Raw genomic sequence first — 23,584 nt, forward strand, 5'->3', positions numbered from 1 at the left:
CAGCTCCCACCTGGGAACCTGGCCCACAGCCTAGGCATGTGCCCTGACCGGGAATCGGACCCACGACTCTTTGGTTCACAGGCTGGAGCTCAGTTCACTGAGCCACACTAGCCAGGGCGATGGTAGTTTTAAAAGTCAGCTTTGTCTCCTGGTTCCATTACAAAAGCTTGGATGCAAAGAAGCCGCTGCTTTGGTGTGGCCCGTGATCGGTGCCTCCTTGCGGGGGGTGTGTTTCTTGTTCTTGGAAGACGGTGAGGGAAGCCGGGTGTCTGCCCACCTCCGCGGCTGCCGGAGACTCAGCGTCGGCTTTCGTTTCCTGCAGAGCTGAAGCATGAAATCCACGTGTGGCGCATGACCGCGCAGCGCATCAGCCCGGCCAGCCGCGAGGAGACGGCCGTGCGGGGCCTGCTTCTGAGGAAGGTGCTGGTGCTGGAGCAGCTGCTGGCTCGCAGGCTGCATACCTTCCACAGGTATCCGCTGGGGCTCCGCTCGGGCCGCGCTCGGTTTACACGCCTGTTGTAAACCGGTTGTGCTCAATGACCGGATGGCATCAGTCGCCTATCTGCCACCACCCCACTCATGCCCAAGTATCACACAACGTACAGATCTGTGCAGAGGGAAAGTTTCCCGCGCCACGCGCTGTGCGCTCATTTATCCAGCCCTCCCTGAGTTCTGTGGGGCCGCGGTTAAGGACGAGAAAATCGAGGCTCAGAGAGGCTGAGCGATTTGCCGCGGGCCACACAGCGAGGAACGCGCGCACTGGGGCTGAACTCACACTCTCAGCCGTGCCTGTCCCACTGCCGTACGCCACACTCGTTGCATAGCAAGAATAAAAAGTCATTAATGTAACAGAACATTCTTCCTGTTGTAGATTTCCAGGAAGCTCAAAGAATATCTAACCATACTCAGTTTATTTTTAATCCTCACTCGAGGAGATGTTTGTAAGTTGATTTTTAGAGAGAGGAAGCAGGGAGGGAGAGAGAAGGAGAGAAACATTGATCCATTGCGTCCCATAAGGGCCCCGACCGGGGTTCGAACCTGCAACCTAGGCATGTCTCTGACTGGGAATCAAACCTGCAACTTCTTCTTGTACGGGTCGGCGCTCCAACCAACGGCGCTACACCGGGCAGGGCACAAGTGGCATTTCTTTTCCTCTTCTCTTCTTTAGTTAGCTGAGTTGTAATTATATCATATCCTCATTCTGGAAAAAAAAATCAGAAAAGCGAAAAATAATAAGAAGAGGAAAACAAAGTTGGCTTAGTGTCCGTCCTTCCTCGTTCACACTTTGGCCAGTGTCCTGACGTGTCCCGTGCCCGCGCTCACACGCATTTCATCAAACGTTCCCATAGTTTCGTGGGTTGTTTCTCTGGAAATACAGAGCAAGTCCCTTGCCAAGTCCGTAAACCCGGCTTCATCGGCCACTTTCCAGGTGTGTAGTCACGTGGCCGCGCCAGGTGCCTCCCAGTGGGCGGAGCCCAGGGCGGCCGGGGCTGCTGGCCACGCCCTGCTGACGTCACTGCTCAGGATCACCGGAAGGATAAGGAGTCTCCTGTTTTCATTTCAGACAAATCTCACAGGAAGATAAGAATTGGGAGACCAATATCCAGGAGCTACAGAAAAAGGTACTGTGTTTTCTTTTCTGGGGGATTTTTATTCTTTTTTTCTGTCCTTTCCATTGCTGACGCTATTACAGATGTCCTCACCCTCCCTTCCTTTGCTCCCCTCCTTCCAGCCCCCGCTGCCCCTTCCCCTGGCCCTCACCACACTGTGGCAGACACGTCCTCTGGCTAATCCCTCACTGTCTTTCATCCGGTCCCCTCCCCCCACCTCTGACAGCTGTCAGTCTGTTCCCTCCGTCCTCGCCTCCGGTTCTATTTTGTCCATCAGTTTATTTTGTCCACTAGATTCCACGTGAGAGAGATCACGTGGTATTTGTCCTCCTCTGGCTGGCGCACGTCACTTAGCATAATGCTCTCCAGGTCCATCCACGCTGTTGCGAAGGGCAAGGGTCCCCTCTTTGTTACAGCTGCATAGTCTTCCACCGAGTGACTCAGCTCGCGAAGAGAGCCACCCTCTTTCTTTGCTGCACGTGACATTATAACGGAAAACCCTCTCTTTTTACTCCTCTAATTGCCCACAAGACACAAGTTATTTCCAGGAGTTAATGGGAAAAACATTTTCCGAACGGGGCAGGTTTATTTTGTCCCCAAAGCCAAAGGGTCAAGTTCTTTACCTTCCCCCTGAGGCGCTGTGGCCCTTTCTGTGGTGGGCGTGGCATCAGGGGAGGCTGGTCAGTGCCGGGCTCTCTGAGTCTCAAAGGCTGGGGGATCCTAGCGTCTGGGAGAGGAGGTGGGGACCAAGGCCGGTGTTAGGGACGAGAAGGGACATGTGCGTGTTCCGTCCTATGGCTCTGAGTGCTGGGGGCAAAGCTTATTTGGGCATTTTTGCTCCTCTTCCAGCCTCAGGGGACTTTCTCAGCCCACCCGAGGGCACGCGGTGCCCTGTCCCAGCCAGCAGAGCTCCGCCCAGGGTCCCCTGGGACTTATGGGTACCTTTATGAAATTTTAAATCCACGCAGTTTCTTTCCTGGGGAGAGATCGAATACCCACTCCCTAAAGACGATGGGAGCATTCTGTCCTCGGCTTAAGAACACGTAGGTGTTAGGGTCCTGGTGGGTAAGGTGCTCTTTGAGGGGTATGGGCTCATGGTCCTCCTTCCCAAGCTCTGTCCCATTCAGATGCTTAGGGTTCAGGAAGAAGGTGCGGCTGTGACATTTTTCGAGGCTCCAGGTGCACCCAGGCCCTGCCTGCCCTGCCTGCCCCGCCTGCCCCGCCCGCCCGTGTGGCTGCGACTGTGGCCTGGGGAGGAGAGCGAGATGAGAGAGAGAGAGAGAGAGAGAGAGAGAGAGAGAAAGAGACACATCAATTGTGTTGCCTCCTGTTCGTGCCCCTAGTGGAGATCAAACCTGCTATCTGGGCATGTGCCCTGCCTGGGAGTCGAACCCGCAGCCTTTAGGTGCACGGGACGATGCTGCAGATATCTGAGCCACCCGACCAGGGCCGCTCATGGTTTTTATGCAGCAACTTGAACTGTGTGAGCAGAGAAGCCAAGAGAGAACGGCAGTACCTGCATCGTCTCCATACCTGTACTCACACCTGTGTGTATGTACTTGTCCCTGTGCCCACGTCCACAGCTAGATATCTGTGTGTGTCTAATTCTGGTTCTAGATAGACTCAGGCAGACAGACAGACGGATGTGTCAGTGGGACTAACTTCAGAAGGGACACAGCCGGATTGTCAGTTGACACCGTGGAGCAGGATTCTCACCAGGGCCTGGCGAGGTGGTGCAGGACCATGTGCTGCCCACCCGTGTGGCTTGGGGACCGCACTCCCTGCCGGGGCCCCATGCAGCCATGGCCCTCGGAGCGCAGCTTCTGCGGGGGACCTGGCCGTGTCTCGTGTCTCGTGTCTCGCTCGGTGGCTCAGTCCCGCCGGCCGCGGGTTCGCACCTCTGAGGTTTACTGAAGCTGCTTCCGAGCTCAGAGCGCCTCTGGCTCCTTCTTTTGTCTCCAGACAACCGGGCAGGCTCCCGTGGGCGTCGTCCTACCAATCAGAGGAGAGCTGAATGCCTTCCAGGGTCCCTGTGAGTGTTACACGGAAGGACCCGGCAGGGAACTTCAGCAGGACTCACGCCACCGCAGGGACAGTGAACCTCGGCACCTCCGGGAGCCCGGAGCAACGAGCACTCAGAACCCATGGACACGCACGTGTCTCAAAAGGCCAGGTCCCTGGGCCTCACGTGTCGTCTCCCCAGTAGCCTTGCCAGCGTCTCCCCTCCCTCCCGCCCTGGGAGTGGGAACAGAGTGACACGTTCAGTGTCCTATAGAAAAGCCACTTAGCCAGGTGTCGACAAAAAGATCGCACTGCATTTTAAAGTCAGCGTGTCTCTTTTCCGTAGGATTTTGGATGCTCTGATCCCAAATCTGTACGGTTTTCCTTGTACCACGTTTCCTCCTTCTCATCTTTCAAGTTCAAGATCTCTCCGTTCTCACCCTAAGGAGAGCTTGGCAGGGACTCGGGTCGCGTGGGACGACGGCCACGCGGCAGGAGTCAGAACACTCTCGTCCTCTCTCGCAGCACAGGATATCGGACAGGATTCTGCTGGCCAAGTGCCTGGCGGTGCTGGGTGTCGTTATACTCATGTTCTTCCTCAATTCCTTCGTCCCCAGAGTCCACCTCGATCTCGGTGAGTGTCGCAGGCGTCGCTGGGTTTTGTTGCTGGGCTTGGTGCTTGACGTCACCACCGGAAGGGGAGGTTTCACGCTGGTGCTGAGACGCTGGTGACGCGGCTGGGTGGCGAGGTCGGAGGTCGAGGGTGGCCAGCCTTCCAGGGAACGGGGAAGCCTTTCTGCACGACCTGGGGTTTTGTTTCTCACGGGATGGGGGAGGGGGAAGAAGAGGGATGCGTATCCTGGGTTCTCAGTCCCTCCTCGGGTTTAACATTAGCAGGGACAGAGAAGAGACTAGATAGTATCATCTCGGTCGCACTTGGTAACACATCTTTATACTGTTGCGGGAGGAGAGACAGGAAGTCATGGCGGCAGGGCCAGACAGCGACGGGGCTAGAGGTCTCAGTCCCCTGTCCTTCTCAGGTTGTGCCTCTGTTCCCGTCGTCAGACCCACCTGCCCCTGGAGGCTGCTCTTCTCTCGCTTCCACTGTGACGCTTGCTGTCACTTCCCGCTGTTTCCGCCGTCTGTCCGGGCCCAGAGCCCAGGGCCCGTCCCCGCCTGAGACGTGGTTGCCGGCAGGTGGCGCTCTGACGCCTTGTGAACCCAGCACCCTGCCGCAGTGCGGGAGTGCATTGTATTTTCCTGAGGTTTTTCTGATTGACTTAACAGGTGTCTCTGTTAGGGTCATTATTAATATTTTTAAACATTTAAAAATTTTATCCTCGTCTGAGAACATGCTTACTGATTATAAAGAGAGAGGAAAGGAGGGAGAAAGAAGGAGAGAAACATCAGTGTGAGAGAAACATCAATTGGTTACCCCTTGTTCGCGCCCCGACTGAGTATTGAACCCGCAACCCAGGCATGTGCCCTGACTGGGAATCAAACCTGCGACCTCCTGGTTTATGAGACGATGCTCCAACCCACGGAGCCACACCAGCCGGGGTTACTGGGGTCATTGTTTAATTAAAATGAAACCCAACCACTTCCAAAATCCGCCCTCCATGAAGGGTAGATTTATGAGAAAGATAAATTCTAAGTGGTGGTAAGGCTTTTTTGCTTTAACCAAAGCTTTGTGAGTGGCCTGCTTTCAAAAGTGGGCTCTGCTGAGATATTTAAAAATCTTTTTATAACACCTGGATTTGCTGAAGCATTTGATGGATAAAATTTCTGTACAAAGCAAAAACCTCTTAACTTTGTGAACTAGACAGATAACATGGCCAGGCCTTAGTTATTTGTAGTGCAGCATGATTCCATGGGTCCTTGGGTCCCACTAGAGTCTTTAGAGCGTGACTCAGTTTCCCCTTGCTGTCATGTATAGAAAGTTCCATTTCTAGTCTCACATTTAGCACATGACGCACAGTCTTTTGTCTGGGGGTCCAGCTTTATAGTTTGCTTTCACAGCCTCTCAGAATTTATCTCCTTAAGGAACCTCGCATCCAATTTGCCAGGTGGCCTGGCCTTGGCTCTGAGGTGACTGGTGTTCTTTGTCCCCACCTAGAAGCCGATCCACGAGATCCTGGGGTAATAGGAAAGAATGTAAAGCTAGCGTGGTAAAAATGTTGTACTTGTATTGGGTGGATTTTTAAAAAAGGCTTTATTTATTTATTTTTAGAGAGGGGAAGGGAGGGAGAAAGAGAGGGAGAGAAACATCCATGTGTGGTTGCCTCTCGCGCGCCCCCTCCTGGGGACCTGGCCTGCAACCCAGGCATGTGCCCTGACTGGGAATCGAACCTTCAGCCCTTTGGTTCGTAGGCCAGAACTCAATCCACTGAGCCTCACCAGCCAGGGCTATATGGGGTGGATTAAATCTATAAGTTACAGGTGCGGCGTAATTATTTTTAATTTCACTTCAGATACAGTGTAACTTTAATATTATAAATGTTTATTCACTGTAGGGATGTTCAGTGGTAATTAAGCAAATACAATAAAACTGGCATTGGTGGGCAGAGGGGTTCCCGACAGATTGTTCTTTTCAGTGTTCCCAGATTATTTAGTTTCTAATTTCATTCGAGGTTCCACTTTTGAAAACAACAGCCTGCATTTGAAAAACTAAAAACTATTGGGGAGTTTGCATGAGTTTTGGTAGTGTTTGGCAGTGGTTTTTAAATAAATAGCGATATTTTAAAAATCTTTTACTGATTGGGAGAGAGAGGTCGGTTGCCTCCCATACTTGCCCTGATGGGGATCGAACCTGCAGCCCTTTTGGTGTACAGGACGGCGCTCCAACCAACTGAGCCAACCAGCCAGGTGATATTTAGGGGTCTCTGCCTCATGGCGAACCCTGGAGTTAACTCCAGGTAGCTCAGTTGTCACACACAGGTCCCCAGTCCTTCCCTGAAAGTCTTGACACCAGATGTGTTGCAAAATTCAGGTATTTTTGTTTGTGTTTTACAAACAATTCACCGCATGTGCTGAATTCTGTGTGAGGCAACACCCCGCCCCCCCAATAGGCCCAGCGCCAGGTCCCTATGATCTGAGCATTAATTAATATTTCTGCAGCAAAACATGACTGTGAATAAAACAAGGGGGATAAGGAAGACCGCAAAGAACCTCATTTCAATCCAAGTCAGGGTTTATTGAATCTTGACATGAAACTGATAAAAAAAAAAAAAAAGTGCTCTTCTGAACGGATTTCAGAATTGTGGATAACTGATTATGAGACTCTAAAAAGTATCCGTGAGCTGGCTTAAAAATGTTACTGTGGCCTTCAACGTTATCACATTGATTAGCAATTTGCCAGGTCTCCTCATCTTAATAATTAATTCAGAACATCCCCCTGGGTTCTCTCACAATGTGTCTGATTAGATTTCAGTCCTGGAGGTTTTTCTGTGATTATATTTCCCTGGCGACAGTTTCGAAACTGCTGGTGTCCCTCAGTGTCCCGCTGTTGCGTGATTTCATTGTCGCCTCTGTGAAGGCGTTTTTAGCTCCCTGATCAGCCTCAATCAAAGCGGGATGATCCTGTGCTAAGTGGCAGACTCGGCCCTGAGGTCGCGGCAAGTTACCTCTCTCTTTAAGGGACCGCGCCCCTCCCCCAACACTGTACTCTCTTCCTAGCCTCCTGCTTCTCCGCAGACTGTTCTTTTTTCAGTCTTTGGCGGGATAGAAAGAGGAGGAGGAAGACGGGGAGGAGGAGGAGGCCAAAGAGATCACATCCAGTTGAAAGGACCAGGAAATGCGGCTCATGGAGGGAAGCATTTGACGTGCAGTTCACGCGGCAAGAGCAGGAGTTCAGAAGTGCGGGGTGAAACGAAAGATTTCAACCAAAAGGAGCAAATTGAGCAAATACAAGGAAGCAAGCGACCCTGGTGGTATTTCCTCTGAACAGGCAGCAGCCCTTGGCCCCCAGGGTCGCCCAGGGCAAGCCCAGCGACAGCTTGGCGTCCTTGGCCCGCGGATGCGCGCTCACCAGCCTGTGGACGCATCTGTGCTTTTACGGCTCAGAGCGCTTGACGGTGGCGTCTTGCGGCGCAGGGCGTCTAACCTTGAACGTAGACTGGCCACTTGAAACAGTATATGATGACAGGGATGCACGGTGTTGCAATTTATCTTGGCCTCATGACAAAACGCATTTAGGCATTTGCTGCGGCTGCTGCCCGCTGTCACTCCGCCCAGGCCTGGCTGCTGTCCTTTGATCCATTTGTCTTGAACGCCCTTTCCTTCCGGACCTGAGAAGTGACACATCCTTTAAGGTCTCCCTGAAATACCACCTTCTTGATGAAACCTGGTCGCCATCGGCCACATCTGGCCACTCTCCCTGGGTGGCCCCTCATTGTTTGTGTATTTATTTTTAACACTACAGCTCCGTGCCCGCTTATTTGTCTTTCAGGGTGGATCGCTATCCTGGGAGCCATCTGGTTGCTGGTTTTAGCCGATATCCACGATTTTGAGATAATTCTGCACCGTGTGGAGTGGGCAACGCTTCTGTTCTTTGCGGCGCTCTTCGTTCTGATGGAGGTGAGGCTCAGGGCTTTGGCAGAACGATCTTTTACCTGGGGTTTATATTTTATATTTTATATTTTATTTGGCAAATGGAGAAAGTCCGGGGTGTCCAGCCTGCGGCCCGTGGGCCACATGCAGCCCGGAATGGCTGTGAAGGCGGCCCAACCCAAAATCATAAATTTACTTGAAACACGATGAGATTTTTTTTGTCATGACGTGTCACAAAGTATTTAATGGGTGGCCCAAGACAACTCTTCTCCCAGGGCCGCCCAGAGATGCCAAAAGGTTGGACACCCCTGGACCCTAAATCTTTCCACACATTCACTAAGTGGAAAATGATGGAGGTTGTAATTAGATTATTTTAAGTTAACCCAGCCTTTTTTTTTTTTTTTTTAAATCTCAGGCACCTGAATATTTCTGATAAAAGGGACCTAATTGCCATTTTTTTTTCCCTCTTGAATTATCTTGGGGTTTGTAAGTCTGTCCTAAATTCATTTGCCGTAACGTAGAATTTGCTCGAAGCTGCGTTTAGAGCAAAATGCGTTCTTCCAGCAAGTTTACGGGGTAACAGTTTGATGACTTATTTGATTTGGTGTGACATTTCCCTGCATATTCTATGTCACCGTGGAAAAGGCTGCCTTAGAGAAAAGAGTGACCAGCATGTATCGTTTTAATTATAGTTGTTACAAAATCATTCAGAAAGCGTTTCAGTCTTGAGACTTGACTTATACACTTGTGTCCTCAGATGCACAGGGTTAAGGATGTCGAAGTTCCCTCAAGTTCTCCAAATGTCTCACGCTAATCACCTGAACTTGCGGGTGACTAACCCTTGAGTTCCTAACCCTCTCTAGGCGACAACCTCTCACTTGCTCTTTCTCACTGTTTGTAAGACAGTCCCGACTCTCTGACATTTGCGTCTCCGCTCACAATGGGCTGTGGGAATGTAACTGCGTGACTCTTGTGGGCTCTGCCCGTCTCTCAGGGCAGCTGTGAGTTACAGCCTGTGTCCTCTGTTCTCTCCTCAAAAATGTCACCTTTTCTCTTCCAAGTGTCCTTTCCACACCGAACACATCAAGTGTGGAGGGCAACGTTCCGGTTACTGGTTTCATGACTGCGAAAGTCTCTTCCCGAATGATATGCTTACTTGAGGTGTAGATTGCTATTTCCTTAGGATTTTGGTGTATTTTTCTCAATTTTATGCTGCGTGTTCACAGGGTAGATGCTGCAATATTTATTTACTTAAGAAAGAGAGGAAAGGAGAGAAAAAGAGAGGGAGAGAAACATTGATGGGACAGAGAAACATTGATCATTTGCTTCCTGTACCCACCTTGACTGGGGATCGAACTTGCAACCCAGGCATGTGCCCCGATGGGGAACCAAACCGGCGACCTTTCATGCTGCCAGATGATGCCCAACCAACTGAGCCTCACTAGTCAGGGCTGTAGTCAGTCTTTTTTTTTTTTTTTTTTTTTAATTGTAGGAATATATTATATGGTAAAAGTAATGTTAAATTTCAGTGAAAACATAACTAAATTACATTAGTCACATCAAAACTGTCCTCCACTGATGTTTAATTTCTTTGTTCTTACGTGTTTGTCTCCATGTACTTCTGTTTATGCTTCTATTCTTTTAACTCTTAAAGGATTTCGTGGAAGTCAGTTTCGGATTCAGAAAGGAACCAGTAATTATTTTTCACCATATTTATGACCACTTTGTATTTTCCTGGTTGCAATAAAGGTTTTCCAGGGGTAACTTTGCCTTGCCTTCCTAAAATAAATTGCAGTTAACAATATTTTGACCTGCTTTGGGATGTACCAGCTTTTCAAATTGCAGATGAGTGAACGGGGAAATGCGAGGCAATCAATCTGGCATTGATTTTGTAAGCACAGCGAATCTGAGGTCCGAAAAATGTCAGTTGCTTTTAGCTTTGCTTCTTATTTCCTCGATTTCTCACAAGCTTCTCAGAGCTCTTTTTGCATAATTACTTTTCAAAGCAGCATGTTTCCCTCAATCTCATGTTTTCCAACAAAATATTGTTCCAGCAGAGAGACCATTACAGACTGTTTCTTGAAAATGCTGTAGGTCTATTACGCACTGTTTGGGTACCACTAGGAAGTGCTCTCAGGCACCAAAGTGCCTGCCCCCACAACTTTTAAGATCATTTGACAAACCCTGACCAGTGTGGCTCAGTTGGTGGAGCATCATCCTGCAAAGCAAAAGGTCACTGGTTCAATTCCCGGTCAGGGTACGTGCCTGAATTAACGGCTTATCCTGGGTCAGCGTGCGCTCGGCAGCCGATCGCTGTGTCTCTCCCTTCCTTCCCCTCTTTCTAAAAACAAATAAATAAAATCTTTTTAAAAAAGATAATTTGATGAGTTCTGACTTTCCACTTTTTAAGTTTATTCCTTTTTCTCCTTTATCCAGGATCATTCAATCCAATCTCACTTTCAAAGTACCAGTCACTAGTAGAACCTTTAAGGTCTGACTAAGAAGCAGAGATTTTAGTGGATTCTACGGTGGTTTTTCTTATCTGGAGGCTCCAATAAACAAATACTATACTTCTCCATTTTATTCTCTTGGTTGTTTTGATGCCTTTCTTAATTCTCATTTATGTCTACACTCCCTTAGGCATCTTGTAATTTTCCCCTCATTTCTGAGAAATCTTTGGATTTTTAAAAAACGCTGCTCCTACATCCAACTAACTCTTCATTCTTCTGTGTGATTTATTTACATGTTGTTACTGATTTGACGGAAATGCACATGATTGCGTTTTCAAGCGTCCGCTGGAGCATGTTCTGTTCAGTTTGAAATGTGGCCGTGACGTTTTCTTCCGCTTCGTGGACAGTTTCCAGAGTTGATAGGTGTTCAATTTCAATTTCTGATGTTTTCTTGTGTTCAATTTCAATTCCTGTGGTTATCTTGCTAGTTCTGCATACATGCCTTCCCTTTTCTCTTGTAAATTTAATGCTATTGGGTTTGCCTGTTTTTTGTTGTTTTTTTGTTTGTTTGTTTTTATCAATTCCTATTGAATGGCACCCTCTTCTGCGGGCAGAGCAAAGTGCAGGCGCTTTGACTTGACTCCACTTTGATCGTTTAGTTCCCAACAAGAAGCGGCTCCCTTGCCCTGGGCCTAACCCTGAGCCCGGCCTTTTCTGTCTCGCTGGGGGTTTTCTCGGTGAAGGCTCGTTGGGGAGGGGGGGTGAGGTAGCGGGAGGTAGCAGGAGGGGGCTTGGCGCTGTTTTCTTTTTAAGGGTATAGACACACTGCGCGTTGGGTGTTCTCCGTCTTCAGTTATGTGGACGGCCTGGTTTGGTGTAGTTTGTTTTTTCCTTCTTGTTTTCCTTACCTTTTGGGGAGGAAGTTTGAAAGTCAGGCAGCTCCATCAGTGCCGTGTGTCCCCAGCTGCCCCGTGGCCAGTTCCTAGGAGAGAACCACCGCCCGGCAATCTAACGTGGAGCGGGTGGCCTCCGGCCGGGCGCGGGCGCGCGGAGGTCTAAGCGGAGCGCGCAGCGCGGGGCGGTGGGGGCTGCGGGCGGGACCCGGCGTGTCCCTGTGACCTTGCTACGCGGTGTGCCCCGCGAGTGTGTGTCGAGGGGACCCTTGGCAGTAGAAGGGACCCGTCACTCGCGTATCCTGCGCTCCGATGACCAAGGAGGCACTTTCCCGCGGGGTCTCTGCCCACCTGGAGGCCGCGCGCCGGCCCGCGGGCTCTGTAGGGTGCGCGACCTGGACGCCCCGTCTCCCTCCCCCACCGAACCCCGCAGAGCAGCGCCCTGAGGTCGCCCTGGGTCTAGGTCGCCGTGAATCTCGCGCTTAGCGCCCTGCAGTTCCTCGTCTTTCAAGGGCACCTGGGGCGTCTCCTCCGGAAAGGCTGGCTCCCCAAGATCTTGCGCCCCGCGTTGGCGAGCGCCCCCTTCCGGGCTGTTCCTCCAACGGCCGCCGCGCCTGGAGCGCAGGGCTGCTGCCTGGCCGGCCTGGGCCCCGTGCTGGCCAGGCCAGGGGTTCAGGACGCGGGGAATGCGCGGACTGACCCGCGCCCTGCTGGGCGCGCGCGCAGAGTCCGCAGGAAATCGGAAGGGAGCTGCGACTGGGACGCACACCGGTGCGAAATAAAGGGCGAGACAGAGTTTAAGCCTCTCCGAGGGCGTCGCGGTAAATGTTACGTTCTCGTGCCGTAGAGCCAGCACCGTTTAAGAATATTTATCTCTGTGAACATCCCCTCCTCGGAGCGCCAACCCCAGTGTCTCGCGCACGGAAGCGTCTCTGTGCCGCACGTCATTCCAAGGGGGCGACAGGGAAAGCGGGATATAATAGTAATTTAAAATTCCCCTGGAACGAAAAGACACCTTCTTATGTATAAGAAGTGTTCTTCGAATATTAAAAATTAATTGCTGAGCACGAGAGAGTGGGCCCGGGTAGTAATTAATGCACGTGTAAATAGTTTTTTTCCAGAGTTTTCCATTAGGACCCGGGGTTTCCGTCTCTCTGGACCGTCCCAAAGGCCTTAAGGGCGGCAGTGCGTCCCCGCTGGGCTGGGGGGAGGGGGCGCAGGAGGGGTGGGGCGCAGTGGGGTTGGGGGCGGGGTGGGGTGGAGATAGGGCGGGGCGGGGGAGGTGGACCTAGGGGAACAGGGATTTCTCGGGCGTTCTCTTTCGGTAACAGAAGGCCCCTTCTACTGAATGCGTGGGGGTTGGAAATTACTTAAATCCTCCTTCCATCTTCCAGTGAATGCATTCTGAGCCAGGCTCTTTTGGAATCAGGAGATGAGCGTAACGGGAGCGGTGCGGAGGCGAGTGTGGGGGAATCCATGAGCCCTGGACTATTTCACCAAGAAGTGCGAGGACAGCTCAGGGCCGAGAAGGGGGACCGTGGGCTTGGGGCGCATGCTGTTGCTCCCGTGGGCGTACAGCTCCCAGAGCGGCCGCTGTGAGGTCCTCCGTACCAGCTGCGACAACAGGGTGATTGCTGAGGGCTGGGCGGGCTTCACGGAAAAGTCTGCCTTGTTTTTAGCGTCACAGCAGCCGCAGGGCGGGCTGTGCTGCCAGCGGAGGCTGGCGCCCCGGGTGCGCCGCCGGCCTCGCCGCACGAGTCCGCTCCGCGCAAATTCACTGCAGCCACCAGGGGGCGCTAAAGACTCACACGGGCTCTCACAGGCGGCCGCCCTTTGTCTTCCTTGCTGCCTGATGTTGAGAAGCCACCGGGCTGTCCCTGTTACAGGGCCTCACCGTTGGGGGTGGAGAATGCCACTTACGCAGGCCACCACCAGGTGAGCAGGTGCCTGTGTGGGCTCTGGGGCCAGGGCCGGCCACTGGATGTTCAGTCCACTTGGGGAGAAGAGAGAGCAGGTTCTGCCCAGGATTCCACATGGGGCGCTGGCCACCTCGCTCCCAAAGCAAGTCCTGACGGAGGGAGGAATTTCTCCTTCCCCTCCGCCTCGGATGGCGGTCGTCCGTCCCGCCACAGCCCCTCCTGGGTTCAGGGCTTCAGGCTCCCCGGGGCCGGCTGAGTCCATTCAGAGCCCTGCACACTGGAGGGGTGTTGGGCTGGGCCACCGCATGCCTGGGACAGTCCCCACCTAGGCTGCGGTCTGTGCGACAGCTGGGAGAAGAGTCCAACTGCACGCGTGTGCACACAGGCACTCGCAGAGCTCCGGCTGCCTTCTGGGAGGAGGGGGACGGATCGGGGATGAGACAGCCACGTGGCCCTGGAAAAACGGATCTCAATGAACTACGCTCTCACAAAGAAGCAGCCGCGACACATTGTCCCTGTGAGGAGGCCTAGCTGGTGAGAAATGGCAGAGATTCTTGGGAAGTCGGGTGGACGCTGACTGCAGGTCCCCGTGGGTCACGGGGTCACAGGCTGCTGCCGGAACGGTGGCCCTCCCCTCGCCCCAGCGCTTGAACTCTCCTTGGGCCATATTTCCAGGCTGGCTCGCCCTGGGATGGTGCGGAGAAGCCCACCGCAGTGGGCTACCCTGCCGGTCTTATTCTTCCCATCTGTCAGGACCTGCCTGGGTCTCTCATGGGCTGGACCCACGCAACTGGAAGGCAGAGAGCTTGATGGGGTCAGAGCAGGGACCCAGGCTCCCAGGGAGAAGTCTGAGGGCCAGTGTGGTCTCTGTCCCGGTCCTCCCCTTGTGCTTGTTTGGATCTAGCCATATCCTCGTCCAGCACGACGTCACTGGTCCCCAACACGAGTGGTGCAGCATCTCATCAGCTGCGGTGCAGCATGGGGTGATGTTGATTTGGTTGTTCCTGAAACTTAGGCGTTAACTATTTTGCACAAGATTGGAGGCCGGGGTGGGGAAGAAGCAATGAAGGATGAGACGCATAGCTCTTCAGTTCTGGCTTCTACAGCCAATTCCTTTCCTAACGCCATCCTCTCCTCGCTTCGCTCTGGTTGGGTGCTTTCTGTTACCTGGTCTTTCAAATCGCTGATTCAGTCCTCTGTTTCATCTACTCTACTGTGGATTCCCTCTAATGTGGTCCTCATTTCAGCTGCTGTATTCTTCGTTTACGTCTGGTTCTAGTTTATGCTTTTCTGTCTTTTTGGTGAAGTTCCCCCTGAGATCGCTGAACATCTCTTTCTTTTCTTAAAAGATTTTATTTATTTATTTTTAGAGATGGGAAGGGAGGGAAAAAGAGGGAAGAGAAACATCAGTGTGTGGTTGCCTCTCGCACACCCCCTATTGGGGACCTGGCCCGCAACCCAGGTATGTGCCCTGACTGGGAATCGAACCGGTGACACTTTAGTTCACAGGCTGGCTCTCATTCCACTGAGCCACGCCAGCCAGGACTTCACTGAGTATTTTTTGAACCAGTGTTTTGAACTCTGCATCTGGTACATTGCTTGCCTCCATTTTGTTTTGTTTAGTTCTTTATCTGGAGTTTTCTTTCACCTGGGACATGTTTCTTCATCTCCTTGCTTCAGCTGCCTCCCTGCGTTTGTTTCTGTGTATTAGTTAGGGCTGCTCTGTCTCACAGGCTCGTTAGAGAGTGACCGTATGTGGCAGGTGTCCTGCAGGGCCCAGGGGTGCAGTCTCCCTGGTCTCCTGAGCCCAGGGCTCCAGGGGTGTCCCTTGGGTGGCTTGCATGTGCCTTCCTGCTGTGGTTGAGCCCTGGTGGCTGCTGGCACTGTGGAGGGAGGGACTGACTCTCTGGCTGATTGGCTGTGAGGACCGGCCTTGGCTACAGTAGAGAAAGTGTTGCTGGGCACTGGCCCCAGGGAGTGGGATTTGCTTTACAAGGACTCTACTGCCTGCGGAGTGTGCCCTTCAGTGTGTCATTTGTGGAGGTGGTTGGGTGGAGCTCTGGTGAGCTCTGAAGGTGGCCACCAGGTTCTGGGGCCTCTTGGGAGGTGCAAGTCAAGGTTACCTGCTGCCTGGGCCCTGCCTGGGGCCACCGGGGAGGTGCTACAGAATGATCTGCAACTGGTTGTCACCTGTGCTGGGCTTGGAGGTGCCTGTGAGAGGCCAGGCTGTGAACCAAAGCCGGCTGCCACTAGTATAGGGCCTGGGGCCACTTGCAAGAAGTACAGGGCAAGCCGAGGCCAGATGCTGCTTGTTTGGGGTTTGTGGACCTTTGGGAGATTTTAGAGAAGTCCACAGCATGGGCCAAGGAAGGCCGCTTGTGTGTAACAGCCACTGAAAGAGGTTCTGGCCCGTGGGAGAGGTGGGTGGGGTGAGGTCTCAGGGAATCACCAGGATGGGGTAAGTTTGATGGAGGCTTAGATTTGGTGGCCACCTGAACCGGGTAGCTCAGTGGGGGAGGGCACAGCAAAGGAACAATGGCCTCTGCCTGCATTTCTGTCTGGGAGAAAGCTGCCCCTCTTGTTCTCACCCTGAAGCCAGACAACGCAGTTCCTCTGTGTATTTCCCGGTGACTTTCAATGCTGGAGCTCAGAGCACATGAGTCCAAGTAAGTCTGTGTGTGGACCCTTTAAGAGGAATTGCCTGGGACTCCAGAAGCCTCAGTCTCACTCAGCCATAATCCCCACTGATTTTAACAGCCAGAAATGATGGGGAATTCTCTTCCCAGCACTAGAACCCTGGGTTGGGGAGCCGGTGTGGGTCTGGGACCCCTAATATCTTTGGGGGAACATCCACAGCTGGGATATCCCTTCTGATGCTGAACTCCCACATGTGGGTGTGGGACCAGCTCGTTCAGAGTCTCTGCCCCTTTTCCTGTCTCAATGTGGCTTCTTTCTAGCCTTACTTATAACTTTGGTTCCTCTAGACTTCAGGTGGTTCTCCAGGTTGATTGTTCTATGATTTAACTGATATTTTGACATGGTCATGGGAGGAGACGAGTATGGTGTATACCTACTCCACCATCTTGACTGGAAGTCCTGAATGTAATATATTGTTCAGTTTTCTTTGCATCTCTTGATCCAGTGTTTGGAAATAGGTAATATTAAGAAGTAGGAAGTATTCCCTTAGTTATTAGCTTGAATATTAAAAAACACTTTTAAATCCATCTTTATCTATAATCCTAAGAATAGAACAAGAGCTGTTGGTTGTTTAGAGTTTCTAGAGGCAGTAGTAGATTCAGTGACTTCCCAGGTGGGCTTTCGGTTTGAGAATCTTGAGTGAGACACTGCTTCCACTTTGCCTGATGATATTGAAAAGTTCGCTCTTGGGTCTTCTTGGGAAAACATTGAACAGCAGATGTCCTCTGTGTGCTGCAAACACCACCCATTTCCTCAGAGTCTTTGCTGAGAACAGGGGAACCTTTGTGATTTTGATGGCGGCGTGGCATTGATATTACGTCTGGAATGAAATGTGGAGCCTCAACCATGGCTTACAGGCCTTGATCGACCTGGCTGCCCTTCCTTGCACCTTGTTTTCCACGATGTGCCTTTGCTCACTGGGCCCAGCCCTGGTGGCCTCCTTGCTTAGGAGTGTGGGTTCAACTTGTCACCTCCACCTGGGGCTCCTTCTGAGCACACTGGTGGCTGGTGCCGAGCTGCCTGTGTCTGCTCAGGTGTCCACCTCAGAGGCCCCCGTGGCCCAGTCACTGGCTTGCTCTTTATTCTGCTTTCCCTACCTTCCAACAGATTAGTATCTATTTTGTATTATAATAAAGGCTGTGACTACATTTCGTGTGTGACCGTATGTGTGTGTTACATATGTGTGTAAATTGTGTTTTTGAGTGTCTCCCATCACCAGAACATGAAGCCCCAGGAATCAGCAAATGTGTGCTTCGTGGTCACTGCCGAATCCCCAGTGAGCCTAACAGTGCCCGCACATAGGAAATGCTCAATAAATATTTGTCAGACCAATCAAAAAAGAATGGGTCCTAGCCAGGTGGCTAGGTTGGTTGGAGCGTCGTCCTGTACACCAAAAGGTTGCGGGTTCGACCCCCAATCAGGGGCACATATGGGAGGCAACCGATCAGTGTTTCTCTTTCACATCATGCTTCCCTTTCTCCCCTACTCCCCTCAAATCAATAATCATATCCTCAGGTAAGGATTTAAAAAATGAATGGAACTGAGCTGTATACAATATTGGTTTACAAGGATTTCACATTTATAAAATACTTACGTTTGTAAATCAAATTGCATGTCCAGGGGTACAACAGTCATTGTAGTTGTCACAGGTGCTGTGTGGAGAGTGGTCCTCAGACAGGTCAGACAGATTCATCTAGGAAGGCTTCTTGTGAGACTATTTTTATCAGAATCTTCTGATAGAAAACAAAACAAAAAAAAATTTGCTCTCTAAAACTTTAGTGATTTCTTGTTTCCTAAACAATGAGTTCCCCAGGCAGGCACGCTCAGGCTTTGTAGCTTCTTCCTTCCTCGGGTGTCCAGGAGGTTTGGAGAGGCTTCCTGTGCGACAGGACTTAATTGCTTCTCTGCCAGAGGGACATCTTTAGCTGTGCCCAGGCTCTGTCACTGAAAGTAATCACAGTGCTAATAATAGGATAAAGGCTCTAATTGGGAGGCCGCGTGTAATGATTTCATGTTCATGGGTGTAACTCATGCCAAATTCCAAACAGCCTTCATGGAAGCCTCCCAAATCCTCCTTGGCCATCCGCCATTTTTTCCCCAAAAGTATTTTATTTATTTCTTTAGAGAGAGGGGAAGGGAAAGAAAAAGGGAGGGAGAGAAACATCAATGTGTGAGAGAAACATCGATTGGTTGCCTCTCACACACCCCCAACCGGGGATCAAGCCCACAACCCAGGCATGTGCCCTGACTGGGAATTGAACCGGTGACCCTTTGGCTCACAGGCTGGCACTCAATCCACTGAGCCACACCAGCCAGGGCTAAATTTTATTTCTTTAATTTGGTGTTTTTCCATAATCATTTAAGTCGCTTCTGGGTTTCTCCTTCACGGAATACAAAAATAGGATTAGTTTTTACATTATAGATGCCTTTGTTCATTTTAAAATTGTCGTTGACATTCAATATTATTTTGTATTAGTTTTAGGTGTACAGCATAGTGGTCAATCATATACTTTACAGAGTGGCCCATCCCCTTGATACTTCCAGTCCCCACCGGGCAGCACAGTTAGTTGTTACAATATTATCGACTCTATTCTCTGTGCTGTACTTTACATGCCCGTGACTATTGTATAACTACCCGTCTGTACTTCTCAATCCCTTGCCTTTCTTCCCCCAGCCCCTCAACCCCGCTCCCACTTGGCATCCATCACTCTGCTCTCTGTGTCTATGAGTCTGTTTCTGTTTCGTTTGTTCGTTTATGCGGCTCTTTAGCTTCCTCATACAAGTGAAATCATATGGTATTTGTTTTTCTCTGTGTGGCTGATTTCGTTTAGCATAACACCCCGTAGGTCCATCCATGCTGTTGCCAATGGCAAGACTTCATTCTTTTTCTTTTTTAAAGAAAGATTTTATTTATTTATTTTTAGAGAATGGGAAAAGGAGGGAGAAAGAGAATGAGAGAAACATCGATGTGTGAGGGAGACATTGACCAGGTGCCTTTTGCACCACCCCCAACTGGAGCCCTGACTGGGAATCGAACCGTTGACCCTTTGGTTTGCAGGCTGGTGTTCAACCCACTGAGCCACACCAGCCAGGGCAAGATTTCATTGTTTTTAATGGCTGAGTACTATTCCATTGTATACATGCACCACGTCTCCTTTATCCATTTATCTATCATAGATCCTTGGGCTGCTGCCATATCTTGGCTATTGTGAATAGCGCTGCAGTGAACACACAGGTGAATATATTCTTCTGAATTGGTATTTTGGATTTCTTCAGATATATTCCGAGATGTGGCAGTTACTTTGTGATTTTTTGAGGAACTCCATACTGGTTTCCACAGCGGCTGCGCCGGTCTGCATTCCCACCAACAGCGCACGAGGGCTCCCTTTTCTCCACATCCTTGTCAGCGCGCGTTGTTTGTTGATTTATTGATGGTGGCCGTTCTGACACGTGCGAGGCGATACCTCATTGTGGTTTTAATTTGCAGCTCTCTGATGATGAGTGACATCGAGCATTTTATCATACGTCCGTCATCTGTTTGTAAGTCATCTTTGATGAGGTGTCTAAACTGCAGATGCCTTTAAACGCCTTCTGATTCCAGGGTCGGGGACCAGCATGAGGAGAGGTTTATTTGTAGAGGACGGGGGTTGGTCAGCGAGCTCTGCTGCACGCACATGAGCGTGAGGGTCATCTGGGTGCTGCTGTCCTGTCGCCGAGCCTCCCGGGGGTGACGTCACCTTGCAGACAGGATTGTCAGTGTGGTCCCTGGGAAGACAGGCATCCCGGGGAGAGGGGACACATAGACGTTTTCATTTTTTAATGTTTGTTGTAGAAAAGATTCTTAACAAGCTTCTTATCAGTTTTTTTTAATCCTCACCCTAGAATACGTTTATTGATTTTAGGGGTGCGGAGACACACACACAAACTGATCAGCTGTCTCCTGTACGTGCCCTGACCCGGGATTGAACCTGCCGCCTTATGGTGAACAGGACGATGCTCCAACCAACTGAGCCACCTGGCCAGGGCCGTTTTTATTTTAAATGTCTGGAGCAAAAAAGATCCCTAACAAGCTCTTTATCGGTTTTGATAATCTGTTTCAAACCGAGCTCTGACAGTCTTAAAAAATAATGGTGTAATGCAAGTTCAGTGGAAATTATTCCCATTTATAACATATTCCAATGTTTGTGAAAATAATTGAGTATGTCAGCTGTGAGACTCGTGAGAACTTTCAGTCAGTTTTAGAGGTTTGAAAAATCCGAGTTTTTTTGCTCAGGTCAGATTTTGACGGAGACAGTTTCAAAATGACATAGGGTATCATGAAACAGGAAAAACCAGGCAGGAAAAAAAGTAGAGCAAAGGGCGTCTGATTAAAGGCCCCCTCCCACCAGAGCACTTGAACTTCCTACTTGGCCTTGTGAACGCGGACATCCTGTGCAGTTGCTGTCACAGAGACGATTTTACAGGCTTCCTCTCCATGTGACAGGGGCCAGGCTGACCGGCATTTGTCCCTCTTCATCCAGAATCTGTGCCTCACCCTGTGGAGGGCTCCAAGGGGGACACGGGGCCCTTTCTGTGCCACGCCCAGGTCCCTGGTGGTGATTATGGGTACAAAAGTCAGCTGGGGTGGGGGTGGATTTGGCACCAGAAGTGGCTTGCTTAATCCTTTTAAATCTACAAGTTAACTGGCTTTCATAATAAGAAAGAAGATTGAGCCCTGGCTAGTGTGGCTCAGTGGATTGAGCGCCGAGCTGCAAACCAAAGGGTCTCAGGTTCGATTCCCAGTCAGGGCATAAGCTCTGGGTTGCAGACCAGGTCCCCAGTAGGGGGCGTGCGAGGGGCAACCACACATTGGTGTTTATCTCCTTCTCTTCCTCCCTTCCTTTCTCTAAAAGTAAATAAATGAAATCTTTTTTTTTTAAAAAGAAAGAAGGTTGAGGCTCTCTTTTTCTCTGGGGGGTGTGAACCTGTGAAAATCCTATCCTCCCTCGGAAACAGCAGACAAAATACAAAAATCAACTATCCCTAGATTCTGAAAAATAAACGAAACCAAGCAGAGGGGCATTGATGCCTGGGGAAGGGACCCTTCAGGGGCGGTTTCCCTGTTTCTCCTGCGTTTCCCTCCAGGGCAGACTTTAGGGGCGCGGGGGCAGGTGGCGCGCTGACGGAGATGGCTCATCCCTGCTGTCCCGCGCAGAGGAGCCAGGACAAGCAGCGCCTGTGGGCCAGACAGCGGGGGGACCTCGGAAGAGAGACAGAGGGGCCCCACCCCGTTTCTGGGCATGAGTTTGTACAAGTCTAATTTCGTGTGTGGAATGGGCCTCAACCAGCGTAGCAAAGGCTCAGATGTGTCTGAGGTGAGAGCCATCCACGCACACGCCTCTGACGACCTCCCGGATGAGGTGGGTGCCGAACAGGCACAGAGCCACAGGGCAAGGCCTAGCGAAGGCGGCAGAAGCTGGAGACTCTGCAAAAATCTGGGACGGCGGCCCCAGGCCCGTGCGAGGCAAACCTGGGCTGTCATTGGATGTGTGAACCGGGACAGCAGCGGCTGCGGCCCCGGCCTAACCTCTAAACCAAACCAAACAAACAAAAATCAGCATTCCCTAGAAGATTCTAAAGGGACCTGGAATCTATATATCTCACTATGGACCATATCCAGCAGGGAGTCCTGAAGGACTCAGCCTACGGAGAGTGAGGGACGTGTATTCAATTCTCAAGGGAAAAAGACAATGAACAGATCTCAGCCCCAGGAAGACCCGGATGTTGAAGTGACTAAGGAATTTAAAGTAGCTCTTAGAACTATGCTGGATGAGGTAAAGAAAACACATTTGAAATAAATGAAAACACAGGGCTTCCTAGGAAAGAAACAGAAATCAGCAAATGGAACCAGATGCGAAGGTCAGAAGTTGAAAATATACTGCAAATATCTATAAAAATCCTGATGGGGTCCTGGCCGGGTGGCCCAGTTGGTTGGAGCGTCATCCTGTGCACTGAAAGGCTGGGGGTTCGATCCCCGGTGCGGGGGTGTAGCGGAGGCAATCGACTCACGTTTCTCTTTCACTCTTTAAAAACTGATAAATTAAAAAGGACTCGCGGATGGGAACAACAGCGTGGTGATTGCCGGGGGAAGGAGGTATAAAGGGACTTAATGGTAATGGAAAGAAATACAATAAAGATGAAATAAAAAACAATAAAAATCCATTAAAAATTAAAAAAGAACAAAGGAAGAACAAGAGAAGTAGTAACTAGTTAGGCAAATGTATAAAACACCTTTTCCTCCTCTGAGGTGCTTTAATGGCTGTTGAAAGTGTAAGTCACAGTATTTTCTGGTGAGAATTGTGATATCAGTTGATGATGTACATATGACAGGGAGAGGACCTGCGTCATTTCAAGTCTTACATGTTTTGCTTGATGCAATAAAGGATTCACGTTGAGCAGACTGTAGAAAAGCCAGGTATGTATTTTATAATCCCTGGAGAAGCTACTAAAAATATAATGGAAGTATTTGGATAAAAAGCCAGTGATAAAAATAACATAATGTTGAAGTAACCCCAAAGAAAGCAGGAAAGTGGGTAGACAGATGAATAAAAATAGAGGGAATGAACCACCAATAAACAAGTTTGCTGAATGCAGCAGCATCAAGGGTTACGCTAAAAGCAGCCTTCCAATGAGAAAATACTGAGGGACCGGATATAAAAGCAAGACTCAAACAGGCACTGCCCACAAGAGATGTAACTTTAATGTAAAGATGCAGTTTGGATGAACACGAGTGAGCAGAAAAATATATCGTTTGCCAACAGTCCCATAAAGGCTGAAGTGGCATAAAAGAGACAAATCGTGTTATTGGAGGTAATGAGGGGGCATTTAATAATGACAAAGGGCAGCTTCTCAGGAAGACATAATGCTGATAAATTTTCCTAATAAAGCCTCAGAAAAACAATTGATTCACAAAATGAAAGCAGAGTAGACAACTCCACAACCATAGAAGGTTCTCTCTCTCTTCTCTCAGAAATTGACAGACCACCTGGATGGAAGGTCATGGAAACCACAGAAAACGTGAGCAACACTCAACCGTTTTGATGTTGGTGACATTTGCAGAGTGCGCCATTTGACGCACCCCCCCCCGCCATACGCGTGTGAACCCTCCAAGGTGGGATCATCACAAGATACGGGATGTACACTCTGAACGCAGCAAATTCAAAGCAGGCTCCAGTAACAATCAGATCTCTCAGGAAACTCCATGTCTTGAAATTCAGCAGCATGATTCTAATCAAGTCACGCATCGGAGATGAGAAAATATTCTAAAATAAATGTCAGTGAAGGAAAACACAAAAAGTGTTGGATGCAGCTAAAGGCTGAAAGGGGAAATTTACTGATTAAATACTCATAATAGAAAAAAGGAAGATCTAAAAAAAGAAAAATCAAAAGAATTAACGAACCTCTAGCTGCTGAGGAACACAGACCAG

The 23,584-nt window shown here is 50.2% G+C and overlaps 1 protein-coding gene across 2 annotated transcripts in view; it reads left to right on the forward strand.

Moving 5' to 3' along the window:
- The window catches only part of OCA2 (OCA2 melanosomal transmembrane protein), a 139,012-nt gene that overhangs the window by 57,070 nt on the left and 58,358 nt on the right, over window positions 1-23,584 (forward strand). For both annotated transcript variants that reach the window (XM_054561981.1, XM_054561982.1), the window contains 4 exons: window positions 323-470; window positions 1,565-1,622; window positions 4,137-4,245; window positions 8,059-8,186. In XM_054561981.1, the coding sequence (XP_054417956.1) occupies window positions 323-470; window positions 1,565-1,622; window positions 4,137-4,245; window positions 8,059-8,186 (443 nt within the window). The remainder of the gene's footprint in view (window positions 1-322; window positions 471-1,564; window positions 1,623-4,136; window positions 4,246-8,058; window positions 8,187-23,584) is intronic.

The sequence above is a fragment of the Pteronotus mesoamericanus genome, unplaced genomic scaffold (genome assembly GCF_021234165.1).
Source record: "Pteronotus mesoamericanus isolate MK-2021 breed Mesoamerican mustached bat unplaced genomic scaffold, CSHL_Meso_final scaffold_582, whole genome shotgun sequence".
NCBI lineage: Eukaryota > Metazoa > Chordata > Mammalia > Chiroptera > Mormoopidae > Pteronotus > Pteronotus mesoamericanus.